Source organism: Eucyclogobius newberryi, unplaced genomic scaffold (genome assembly GCF_026437365.1).
Source record: "Eucyclogobius newberryi isolate DKJ021-1_F unplaced genomic scaffold, fEucNew1.0.hap1 SCAF_7, whole genome shotgun sequence".
Taxonomy (NCBI): Eukaryota; Metazoa; Chordata; class Actinopteri; order Gobiiformes; family Gobiidae; genus Eucyclogobius; species Eucyclogobius newberryi.
The window spans coordinates 10,192,504-10,205,665 of NW_027316389.1; the positions used below are offsets into that span (position 1 = coordinate 10,192,504).

General features: G+C 38.9%; 1 protein-coding gene across 2 annotated transcripts in view; it reads left to right on the top strand.

The window, feature by feature from the left end:
• cdh13 (cadherin 13, H-cadherin (heart)) overlaps positions 1 to 13,162 on the top strand; it is a 352,261-nt gene that overhangs the window by 335,233 nt on the left and 3,866 nt on the right. The window contains exons 14-15 of one of the 2 annotated variants that reach the window (XM_072434742.1): positions 1,408 to 1,641; positions 2,511 to 2,557. In XM_072434742.1, coding sequence (XP_072290843.1) covers positions 1,408 to 1,641; positions 2,511 to 2,554 — 278 coding nt within the window. In that variant the 3' untranslated portion in view covers positions 2,555 to 2,557. The remainder of the gene's footprint in view (positions 1 to 1,407; positions 1,642 to 2,510; positions 2,558 to 13,162) is intronic. The other variant, XM_072434741.1, reaches the window with a different exon arrangement.

A 13,162-nucleotide genomic window follows, 5' to 3' on the forward strand; every position in this document is an offset into this window, starting at 1 on the left:
GTCCGTGTGTGCTCGTGAGTGACAAAGCAGAGCCAGAACCTGCTGCAGGTATTAGAGCTCACTGACATAGGCAGAGGAGAGAGAGACACGCCTCAATCACGATGAAAGAGCCTGTGAACACAGAGGACTGCTGCTGTGCCTTTGTTAGAACGTTACACAGTTATGCTTTGACTGTACAGTATGCCGTTATTTTAGTCACAAAGCCACTGCAAACATAAATGTATTCAAACATCTAAATAAAATGAAATACTGTGGTCTTTATTAACAGTGGAGTCCTTTCATGGCCTGAAAAACAATTTCTCCCTCCTTTTCTGCTCAGAAGTACCATCATCTCTGGATTATGGTACTTAGATACAATGTTAATTCATGGCAATTACATTTTTTTTCTTCCCCCATTTTTTAAATCAGCCATTTACACAGTGGTTAATGATAGGTAACTTGTGCTTTACTAGTCACTCAAGAGATAAATATTTAATCTCTGCATTTGAAATGCTGCTGGAGAAACCTGTCAAGAGCAGAGAGCAGCCGCTTTGGGACACATTTCCAGATCGTGAGCTAGGTTTGGTCAGGACCTAAGCTGGAGGATTGACTATTGTGTATGTCTTAGGGGAATGGGGCAAACTGGAGGAACCCACCCAGACATGAGGAAAGCATGTAAACTCTGCACAGAAAGGCCTTGGAGGCCTGGGAACCTGTGACCTCCATAAATATGGATTAGGGCATATGTCATGACCCTGTCCTTCAAAATATGATTCCAAATGTTATTTTAAAATGCCTTAGCCCCTACAGACTATACACTGTCATGTAAACATCAAGACCCATCTGTTTAGAACTGTCATTTACTCTTCTAATATTTTTTTTTTTTCCATAGTTTGTTTAAGTTCTTTCATTGACAGGTTTGTATTATTATTTTGTCAAGCATGTTTGTCCTTACCTGAAAAGCTCTTTATAAATGTATTTATATCTAATTATAATAGTATTTTTTTCCCCATTAACTTCAAATTTTCCATTGCAGGTAACAGATGCCAACGCTTTTAATCCTGGCTTTTTTATTGACCACATTTTTATATACAGCTAAATAACACTTTTAAACGCATTGTTTACAGGAGTGTCAGACAAGTGACAAGGTGTTGTTAGCACAGTGTGACACATTCCAGGCTGAAGCAAAGCGGCACAAGAGTTAGATCTTGTGCCTTCTAAGGAACTTTAAAGACTGATGCAACCCAATGTAACGCCTTATGCAATGTGGCCCATGGCAATGTCTGTGGCTTCATTTCACAGCCATTGGTGGCAATTATTTACCCATCAATTATTTCAATTAGTTTCCTGGCTCTGTTCTGCGTGATGTATTTACAGAGTTAACTCAATCCCAGTTAAACTCATCGGGCCTCTTTGTATCCCCTGCAGCCACACATTCCCAGATCATGCTCTTGCACAGTCTGAAGAAAGCCAACTACCAGCTACCGTTGCTCATCACTGACTCAGGAGTGCCCTCCATGTCAAACATCACAGAGGTCAAAGTTCAGGTGTGCGAGTGCAAGAAGAACAAGATGTTGTGCAGCTCGGCCCAGTCGTACCACAGTAGCCGCAGCAGCTGGAGCCTAGCGGTGCTGCTGGGGATTCTGCTCATCGCCATGCCCTGTAAGTACCACCAACACTGATGCAACACGTGCAGGCATACATCAACATACATCACGGAGAGCACAGTTTCTCACATCTTTGCATTATATAAGGGGGTAATACTTTCATGTTTATTTCCGGCGGTATCAAGTCTTGTGATGAAACGACAGATATGATGGAGATGCTGTCGTTTTCATGTGTTTCGCTGCCAAAGTAGTCAGTGTGTCAGCGAAAGAGTCAGCACTTCTACATCGGCACTTTATTAGATCCCCGAGGGGTAACGATGGTGGAAAAGGAATACTTTAGGATAAAATAAGACTCACAGGAGCCTTGATTTAGTTAAAATTTAGTTGCATTTAGTTGAAATACCAATGAAATAAACAAACAAATATTCAATTGTTGCAACATTTTGCTGTTCAAAGGTAAAAACAGAAGATTTTCAATTAGAAACTGTGACATAACATATTTGTGCGTGTGTGTGTGTGTGTGTGTGTGTTATTATTTTAATAAACAAGTAAATATTTCACAAATCCTTACATCAGCTGCTTTAAGCTTTGAATTTGAATGAGTTTCACAGAGAATAAGAAGAATGGTCTTCACATACTGTTTTTCTACAGACTCCAGTCTTTTAAATTGTATATTCAATTGTGGCCATTCATTCTATTTAATTTGGCCAAATTATCCTGTTACTTTTTAACCTAAGGCGCTCCCAGGAAATCCGGCAACGATTTGCAGTGAATCTCTCAGTGAAGCCATTAGCGATAAAATGAATTATTCCATCTATTCAATCCACTGCTGAAACATACGGCATCCAACTGCTAGTTTAGTGAACAGAAATGATTTGTAACGTGGAGCTTTGTCTTCCTCAATGCCTGCCTTCATGCCTGCAGCTCTGCAGCAGGGGGCAGAGGCAGGAGACAGGCAGGCTGACTGACAGGTAAAAGGGAGAGCACATTTGCACAAATCATGATTTCAAATATGTTTTATTCTACCACTTTATGACTTGTTTTGATTTATATGACTTATGCCGTATGGCAAAAGTAAAGGTTTTGGTTACTCGTATGGGGGAAAGTGTTAAAGTGAGCAATGATTTATCTTGACAATATGAATTTTTTGGAACATTTGAGCATTTCTTACATCTATACCTTCAGACATGATTTACTTTTTTGTAATTCTGTTGGTCTATTTTGCCAGAAGCAATGCTAGAATGTCTGCATTATTTAATATTTGGTCTAGACGTAACGTTTGATACTTTATAAAACTATTTGTTTCTTTCCAACCAGACGGATATAAACAATTGCAGACAATAGACCGTAGTGCAACAACAGTCCAGACAAGTGTAAATATGTATTATATTATTATTACCATCATCACAATATATATATATATATATATATATATATATATATATATATATATATATATATATACACACACGGTCATTGTATCAGCTCAGTCAGTAGTTTGAAAAATCTCACGTCATTTCTGCCCTTACTTTTCCTGTGTTATGTCTAAGGTGCATTCAAAGAAGAAGATTTTGTGAGTGTCTCTTCTTGGGACAGAGATGCTGCACCAAGGACACTACCTTTCCTCTATTCTGAACCTCAGTAATACATGTATGTGTTAATGACATGCTATATGTGGTAGGATGGTGGTTGTTTAGGAGAGTTGGCTCACAGACAAATACATAACGTTGCCAGATGAAGAGATTCAGAGTTGTAAAAGGTCAGAGAGTGTTGGGTGGGAGAGGTCTGTTCCAGATGAGGGATCGTAGGGGGGAGATGTATATTCCATTGTAATGAAGGCAGTGAGAAGATTTTTACAGTGGTTTATGTGTTTGTTTTTCCAATTCATGGGGATATTTTTTTTGCCGATGGTTAAAGGTATAGTATTAATGTATTATAAAATAGATTCAAACTCAAAAATGTTACGTATTTTCTCCATTTTAACATAAAATTATAAAGTTTGCTCTCTATAAATGTGTTCTTTGTTTGTCCCATGGAACATCTTTAAGAAGTAATTACTCATCATACAGAAAGTACTTACCTGAGACTTGTGGAAAGCTCCTGACTCACATAAGCCACAAAGAACTAAGTCTTAAATTAAAGTGACAACGCGTAGCGAGCAACAGTGTGAGAAGGCGCCACTCGAGCGTTGATAGACCATTAGTCGTGCTTTCTCCGCAGTACACTAATCATACGCCTTTGCTGCCTCAGCGTTTCCGGGACGCCAGCCACCTCCTGTCAAACTTTTTATGGCCCGGGGATCCCAGCTGGAGCATTCAAGGGAGCTTCAAGCCAGTATCCTTTCGGGAGAGACACTTGCGTTATCTGCAGTCGCCATGGTGAACCGAACAAGAAAGCATGATAATTGTGAGGACATTACAGCAGAGAGGAGTCTCCAGGTGTCAAGGCCCCAGCCGGAGTCCACAGTAAACACCGCAGTGACGGACAGTGGCCTTTAGTGAGACGACAATAAGAAGGTGCACAACGTGTTCTCCGTTAAGACTATGCATTAATATATCCACATTAAATATAGACTACAAATAATATGAGTTCGTGGCAACTAAAACAGTTGAAGATTGCTTTTCTCGAAAGTAACAACTCAGTTTGGTGTTCACGTATAAGTCCTTTGTGTTGTCCAATTGTGGAGCTGAAATAACCTTAATTACTCATGAATATATTGACGTTTTCCTTTGCAAATACAAATACGTGCCATTTACATAACTCATCGGAGGATCGTATTTTAGAGCAGTTTCCAAAGCCAAATCTATTCTAATGCTATAAGAATGTGCCATGTCTGTGATCAGATCCACTTAACTGTTATTGAACTGAACAAAAGTGGGGGAAATGCAATTAAAAAATAATCAGAATCTTATTAGAGTCTAGAGTCTTATTGCCATTGTCAGCGAACTAAATTCTCAAATGAGGAACTTGCTTCGGTTGTAAGGTGCAACATAAAACAATGAATAATAACAGTAAATATATACTGTGTGGACATTAGGGCAAAATGATTGTGAGAATAAAATATGCTTAAAAACAAAGTACCATATTTTCTGGACTACAAGTCGCACATTTTTTCATAGTTTTGGCCGGGGTGTTACTTATACTTATATTTACACTTATAACCTTATACTCTGGAGCGACTTATATGATATTATTTGTTATTTTCACACTTTATTTCATACTCCAGTGCAACTTATATATGTTTTTTTCTTCTCTATTATGCATTTTTTGGCTGGTGCGGCTTATACTCGGGAAAATACGGTACATACAGCAAGATCAGAGCAACAGTGCAAATGGATGAAGTGATATTGACGTGACGGATGGAAAGTTTCCTGTTTTTACAAATGTTTTTTTACAAATGAACCCCGCAGTCCACTCTACATCTTCTATCAGTTGCAACAAATGTGCAATAATTGTAGTATCGCTAGTCTTCAAGGTGCTACGCTTGAAACGGGTGAAAGAACGTGTTGATGATGATGATACCGAAATAGAGCTGGATCTAATCAGAGTTGGAGCTCACCCGCACACACTCGTTTGGGGACAGATGGAGAGCTCTGATTGCTACAGCGCACAGTGCCAGCTCAACGGAGAGTACCCTGCAGTATCTCGTTTCACTTTGCTTATCTTCGGGCTGCCCTCTGACCCCTGGCAAAGATGGGAGCGCAACTGAATGAAAGGAACCGGTGGGGTGGTTGTACCAAAGGTGTGCAGATTAAAGCGCTCCGTGCCCACTGGGAGACACGTATGGATGACACGTGGTCTTTTCACGCATTTGAAATCTTTCTCTGTCCGTTGTTCCTCCTTTTGAGTGCTCACGGAAAAGCATAATTCATTTAATGTTAACACAAGATGATTTTTCCCTTTTTTGTGAGTTTGCAGCCAGCACACAATTAAACATACACAAAACAAACAAAAGAAATGAATGTTCTTTTTACTGTTATTGTGCTATGTCTTAAAAGCAGAATTATTCACCCCGTAATTATTCACTGCAATGAGTTTTTGAGCACTTTTCACAACTCCAGATTTGCCATCATGGTAAAGCTAACAAGTAGCATGATAACAGCGGCCTGCTTTGTGGAGAATAAAACACTCTATAATTAGGGGAGATAGCGCACAATGGACACATTATCACCAGAATAGATGTTTTTACAATATATCCGTACAGGAGCAGACTTTTAAAGTCCTCCACAGTCACAGTTATGTTGCCTCTACCGTCTCGCATTGTGTTAGATTGTTTAAAACATTATACAAGCTGCACTTTTAAAAAGTCAAAAATCAATTGTGTTGTAAAGAGAAAGATTTAGTCGATGTTATGTTTTTTTGTTGTTGTTTTTTCCAAAAGCTAGAAAGACAAAAAAGATGAATGCATTTTTATTTTTATTGAAGTTACTGGTAAATATGAAATAATTCACTCTTACTTTTGGCTTTCCAAATTGCAACTGCCCATTCAAGGTTATTCAGGGAAACTGTCGCAAGGTGCCAAAGCCCGGACGTGATCTCCATCGGACGGAAAGCAAGTACAACAAAGAAACAGTGTTGCATCCAAAATCACATTACTCTTAAATTAACCTATGAAGTTGTGTTTTCCGGCTTTACTTGACCAAAACTGAATACAAGTTTAAATGTATTGCGCAGGTTTGTATGCGATTGCAAAGGAACATAGTGTTTATTTCCTCTGAATGGAGAAATGGTACAAACTGGTTGAACATGAGAGTCACTTGTCAATTAGGGCAGTTCAGGACATGAACTCTATGAGAAGAGGCAGTTCTGTGTTAGTTTATGATGCTGAAGCACTGAGTGAGAGAAGAGTCCCCAGGGTTTGGCAGCACAGACCTGTAAATAATGCACATAATCCTTGTGGACACAGGGGCCCGACTGGTGGACACTTTTGATGTGCCGCTTTCTTCACACAGCCACTATAGCTGTGGTTGCACCCAGAGTACTGGCTTTTTTTTTTTTTTTAACCCATTGGTATTTAACATAGCACACATTTTACTTTTAAGTTGTGTTGAAAATTTGCCTCAAAGTCATTCACTTTTTATTCATAATTTATTGAAAATACGCCGGCTGAATCAAATTCAAGATAAGACATTTACCAGAGTGTGCTATCATTTGAAAAACTAATTGGAAAGCTTGCGTTTGAATAGAGGGTTTAGTTTAACGTATTCCATGAAAGGAAAGTCTTAAAAGTGTTGTATGTATTTTTCTGATGGAGTGTGCGCCACCTGCTCGTGTTCATGGAGAATGGAAGAGACTATTTCTTTGCCTTAAACGTCTCTCTCGCATTTATTTAATTACTGGAGGTTTTTGCTCGATATTACCTTGTAAAGACATATATTCTGAAACAAATGTTATGCTTGATGTGTATGCGAGGTCCTCGAGGGAAAAATGTGTAACTACAAAGACAGTCAAGGCAGAAATATGCAGCATTTCCATCTGTTGTAGCTCAGATTTCTTCTATCTGCACCAGCATGAACGGCAGTGACCGCCAACGTTTTTTTCTGCTTCACTCTGTGTCTCATATTCTTGTGGGATGTACATCTGGGAAGTATTATCCAAGCTTTACTGTGGATCGCCACTCCACAGATCTGGCCTGTAACTTGGCCTGGAGTGTCTTAAGTTCTAGGTTATGAGCAGAAAAGTGACATAGTGCACCTTCTAGAACTGACAGGTGTGATGACATGTTCTGTGATGTTCAGAACTTTGCGTGTTCATTGGAGGTAGAATAATGCTTTAAAAATGTTTCCTTTATAGAATTAGTTATTAAGGATTCTATTTTAATGTTTTAGGTGTTTGACATGTAAACGTGTTCCTTCAATGTTGATGTTTGAGGCTCTGGGACTGAAAATTGGAACCTTATCTCCACTTGTCCCTTTTATTCATCATGTTTAGTTTCTTATCATTTTGACGAAAATCTTGGTATTTCAGTTGACAAAAATATGTACTTTTAGTAGAGTTTTTGTTGTAGAAAATGCATGTAATTTTAGTCATAGCTTTGGTCTTTGGGATTACTTTTTATTCATTCATTCATTTTTATTTTTGTTTTCTACCGCTTGTTCCCGTTCGGTGTCGCGGGTGACTGGAGCCTATCCCAGTGACTTTGGGCCTTAGGCGGGGTTCTCTCTGGACAGGAATGGAACCCACGATCTCCTTTGATTTAGTTTTAGCCAGCAGAACTATGACATTGACAAAAACGATGACAAAAACACTTTAGTTGACAGAATTAACACTGCACCTATGATTGGACCAACACAACACATCTCTGGGGAACTGCACAGAGTTAAAGCAACAGGGGTCTGTGGAGGAAGCAGGTACACATTCCATAATCCTCAAGACTTTTAAATGAGGATGAGGCAAGACAAGGCTTTAAACTTAACCAAAACCCCACCTTGTATTATTCACATACCCACAAACGTCAGATGACAATACTGCCGTCTAACTGCACACAGCGTGAACATCCACATCTCCACCTCACTCTTCTCGTAGTAAAACTCCGATGAAGTGATGTATCGATAATATATAATGAATTTCTCCACCAGACGACCACGAATCCATAATTATCACACACAGGTTTGTCTTCTGAAGGTGCAGTGGACGTAACCAGCCTCCAGAGACTGCAGTTTGTGCTGCTGGTGCTTTATATGTTCAACTCTGGATTATGAAGGAAGCAAGATGTGAAATAAGGGGATAAAGGGCGAATCTCTTGAGGGAAGGCGCTCCATCCACACACACGGGGAAGATATATAGACATTCCACAGCAATTCAACCCTGTAGCCAGTCAATTTTCTGCAGGTCTCGCGGCTCATACCACACGTTAAAGTCTTTTCCATGCAGGATTACCGGCTTCTACGGCAGATTAGGCTATTCCGGTAAATGCATGACTACTTTCCTCCGCACAGCTCCGCTTTATTATTACTGCAGGGGATGGTTCGTTTCCGCGTGAGATGAAGGTTAAAACCGAACAGTTAATACAACAAACTACATTGATGGCACAACGTTAACACAATCCCTGCTTTTAGCTTCTTTTTTCATTATTGTGATCGGTAATTTTGCACTGACAGCCGTGTTTTCTCTCTTTCTCGTTAATCTCCTTCTTGCTAAAACTGGTTTATTTACTTGAAAGTAATGTAGTTTTTATTCAGCAGCAGCAGCAGCAGCAGCAGCAGCAGCAGCAGCAGCAGCAGCAGCAGCAGCAGCAGCAGCAGCCTTTGAAGAGAGACATGTTGTGGCAAGCTCTTATTAAGCTTTTGAAGAGGTTTTGATCACCAGACTCAGATAAGAGACAGTCTCTTCGTGCAGCTTATCGAAATGTTGCGTCCCAGAAGGGTATTGACACCAGTGGACTTTGGATCTGCAGCATGCTATGCTTGTGGGTCAAAGGCTGGGTTTCCACGGCAATTGCAATTAAATGTGCACAAAGCAAAGCATGTCTATACGAGTAAAAGACTTTACGATCAAGGTAACGTAAGAATATGTAGAGTACAATAAATAATGTAGTATTTGTATATAGGATGGACACAGATAACTTCCATGTTGTGTGTAATGTCAAAAAATAAGTTAAAAAGTTCACGCTACAATTAAATAAATGTGTGTACAGTTGAAAGTCATACTTTAAGAGTAGATGTGTTTTTTCTAGCAAGATTGTAGTGTTGTAAAGTAAGTGTGCATTATTCATAGTAAACACAGCGATGGCATCTTTCCGAGAAACATGCCGATTTTATGAATATATCCCAATGATTTTTAATGATGTACAATGAGCAGGTTAATGCGCTGATTAAAGTTCATCCCTGATTGCAGTGGTTATAACCTTTAATTTATGCAGCGCTAATGTCAGCTCCTCTTTCACATCAGAGATCCGTGCAAGTAGATTCACAGATAACTCTCTCAAGATCGTTGTAGACAGTGTCTCTGCTACGCACTTGTTGACGTATGGCACACAGAGTAGGCTTCTGCAAAGTTTGAGTTCGCTGTGACATTCTGTTGAGGCATAATATAACTCAGGCGATATGTAGAATAGAGTGGAAATGTACGAGCAGGTTTTGTTCACACATGTCAAAAGCTAATGTATCTTTCACCGTTAGGACGATAGTTGTTGTATAGAGCTTTTGAGCCGTTTGACACGTTCATTTACAGCGTTGCAATCTTAATCACATACTTTTATTATGTATTTTCCGGACTATAATTCGCACCTTTTTTCATAGTTTTGCCTGTGGTGTGACTTATACTCCAGAGCGACTTATATGTGATCTTATTCGTTATTTTCACATTTCACATGACAGGGCGCTCAAGGCTCTAGAGAATCGGCACTTCCTCTACCTCCGGAGTTTGTGGAGTTGTTTAGAAGTGACACAGAGGAAGAAGAATTCAATGGATTTAGTGATTTGGGGTAATACTGATGCTTTGGTAAACTTGTTAGCATGTTCTTTATGCTATAGTTATCTGAATAACTGTTCATATGTTACGTTAACATACCAGACACTTACCACAGTTCTGTCTGTGCGTCATGTAGCTGAAGGTGTTAGCGTTAGCATACGTACACCTATTCAAGTTCTTTTGTCTGTTGTTAATTTAATTTAATAATTTTTAAATAAAATTTCCCCAAAAAATGTGACGTATACTCCAGTGCGACTTATGTATGTTTTTTCCTTCTCTGTTATGCATGTTTTGCCTGGTGCGACTTGTACTCCGGTGCGACTTCTAGCATACATGTAAAATGAGAGAGCGACTCTGTTGTATAACCACTGGGAGCAGACCTAAAGCTGGTCATGTCAGCATTCTGAGACATTCATAAACTTCCATCCGAAAGTTCAGTGTGACTTCCCAGGTTTTCATCAATGATTAAATTGGAGTTTGGCGCGCCGTATTAACTTTGATTATAGCCATTGTAACAGCTTGACAAATCCCCTGTCTCGCTGTCTAATGTTTCTTCTTCATGCTGCGGTGGCGGTGCTCTTGGTGCAACAGGCGTGACATACCTGGACCAATCAGCTGCCACGCTCCTCTCCTCGCCGCAATTAGAAGCGCTCAAGGCTCCCGCTCTCCCCTCCACTGCCCCGTTTGATTCTCTCAAAGCCTGTTAAATTTATATTTTCTGCTTAAGCTCAGCCATTTAGCCACAGATAGCGCCAATAAGTGGATATAGACCTTTAAAAGTCAATGTCATTGGCTTACTCTGATAGTTATGATAATAGCTTGACATATTGCTCTCCCCATGTCGTGTTATGGGATGTAAATATGCTCATTTGTGCAGCTGGAGTGTGAGATGTAGTGCAGTTCAGAGCTGAGGGAATGAACACATTGTGAAGTAAATATCACTTGCAGATGGCACACTATTTGTGTTTCAAAAACTGTCAACAATGTTCCTAATGTCTCGTACCTTTAGCTGACAGTCAACAGTAGAGCTAAACAAGTGGAAAAGTTGAGTTTCTTACCAGCTTAAATAGTTGTGTAATAATGACAAAAGTCTAAAACACTGTTTTGCAGAACTCGTACAAAAATGCAAGGTTTTGTTTTATAGCGTTTGATGTATTCTGTGTAGTTTGTGATTGTTTTATAATGTACACCATAATATTCAGTGACGCGCGGTGAGGTTCACGGACTTGTCAGAGTCAGAGTCAGATTTACAAATGCGAATGAACCCAAAAAAGGATCTTATACATAATTTTTGTTTATGAGTTATGCTATATCATCAGCATTCTTTACACAAACATGTGACACATATTTTATTCAAGGTCAAGATCAATTCCAATTGAGCTTATTTCAAGTTAAAATAAATAAAAGTTCATGGTCTTGCCTTTACATTTTGATAAGCCAGATGGTAAATAACGAAATACAAGTAAAAAAACAAAGAAGATAGCGCAACAGTGCAATCTGCCATGAGTCACCGAGTGAGAACTTTTACTGATGTCTTACAGTGAATCAGCCTAAACACGTTTCAGAAATTCATTTCATACATTATACAGAATATGGAAGTACAGAGCATATCGTCGAGTGTTTTATACAGAGGGACAGCGATACATTATTATCTCACAAACATTCTGAAATTCTTAATTGAAAAAATATTGTTCCATATTGGATTCAAAGAGAAAGGGAGTTTATAATACATACCAGATTACACATTTTAAGATTGACAGGTGCCTCACCTGAATGCACGTCACTGATCACACGACTGCAACTACTGCAAACTACTTTAAGAAAACAACAACAAAAACTAGGGGAAAATACGCTAAACTAAAGATTTAACCCAAAACTAATTTTAAAGTGACTTAGTGAGCAAGTCTGCTGGAAGTGTGAGTTGAATATCAAACTGTCATGACTTTGACCATTCAGATGTTGTTTGTGTTCCCATAAAAGTGCAGTTTCTTATACAAAAGTACAGTTTCTTATTCAAAAGTACAGTTTATTTTACAAAAGTACAGTTTCTTATACAAAAGTACAGTTTCTTTTACAAAAGTACAGTTTCTTTTACAAAAGTAGAGTTTCTTATACAAAAGTACAGTTTCTTATACAAAAGTACAGTTTATTTTACAAAAGTAGAGTTTCTTATACAAAAGTACAGTTTCTTTAACAAAAGTACAGTTTATTTTACAAAAGTAGAGTTTCTTATACAAAAGTACAGTTTCTTTAACAAAAGTACAGTTTCTTACACAAAAGTACAGTTTATTTTACAAAAGTACAGTTTCTTATACATATCTTCTACTATGATAGATTCATTTGCACCTGGGCTTAAGTGTATTCCTTTGTACCAGCAGTGGTAAATCAATTCAGCAATGTATTTTCTGTCAGAGCCTTTACTTTGTTGCCGGAGGGGAGACTTGCTCTTCATAGACTTTTTCATGTGAGGCAAAACCAAGCTCCAGAAATCTTTTTAGATGTGTGCATTTTGTGGGCTTCTTGTCTTCTTTTGCCATTGATTCTCAGTATGTTACAGCTGCACAGAATAGAAAGCTAAAGAAACAAATCGATGCCAGTGTTTGGAACGCTCATACTTGATATTCACTTGCATTCATTCAGACATGCATCGATCGCTTGAGGAATGCCTTCAAGTCCACGCTCTAATTCCGTTTGCCATGTCTAAGAAAATTAAAGTGCGCATTTCTCAAAATGTGCTGTAATCTCATGAGGAGAGAGACCGGGGTAACAAACAGTCTGTGTTGGCACAAAAAAACATGACCATTTGAGACCATGTTGCCAATTCTTTCCTGCTTAAAAACAGTGTGAACATCCCACTAAAACGCTAACAAAGAAACACAAACACACAAAAACACTTGTGGAAGCTGTGAAAAATTAGCACCTCCAAATTGATTATTTCACACTTGTTTTGCGGCCAGTATAGGTGTTGAATCAAGGATTAAAGATAAGCCTGTTTGTAAAGCAGAGGTGCCAATCTTCTATATGATGTGTCAAGACAGCTTTTGTTATGGCATTGTCATGGCGACAGTGACTCAAGAACTCTGTAGGTGGTCTCGTGTCTCCCACCAAGTCTTCTTTGTATTATACTGTATATTACGGTGCAGCTAGACGAATGACCACTGAGA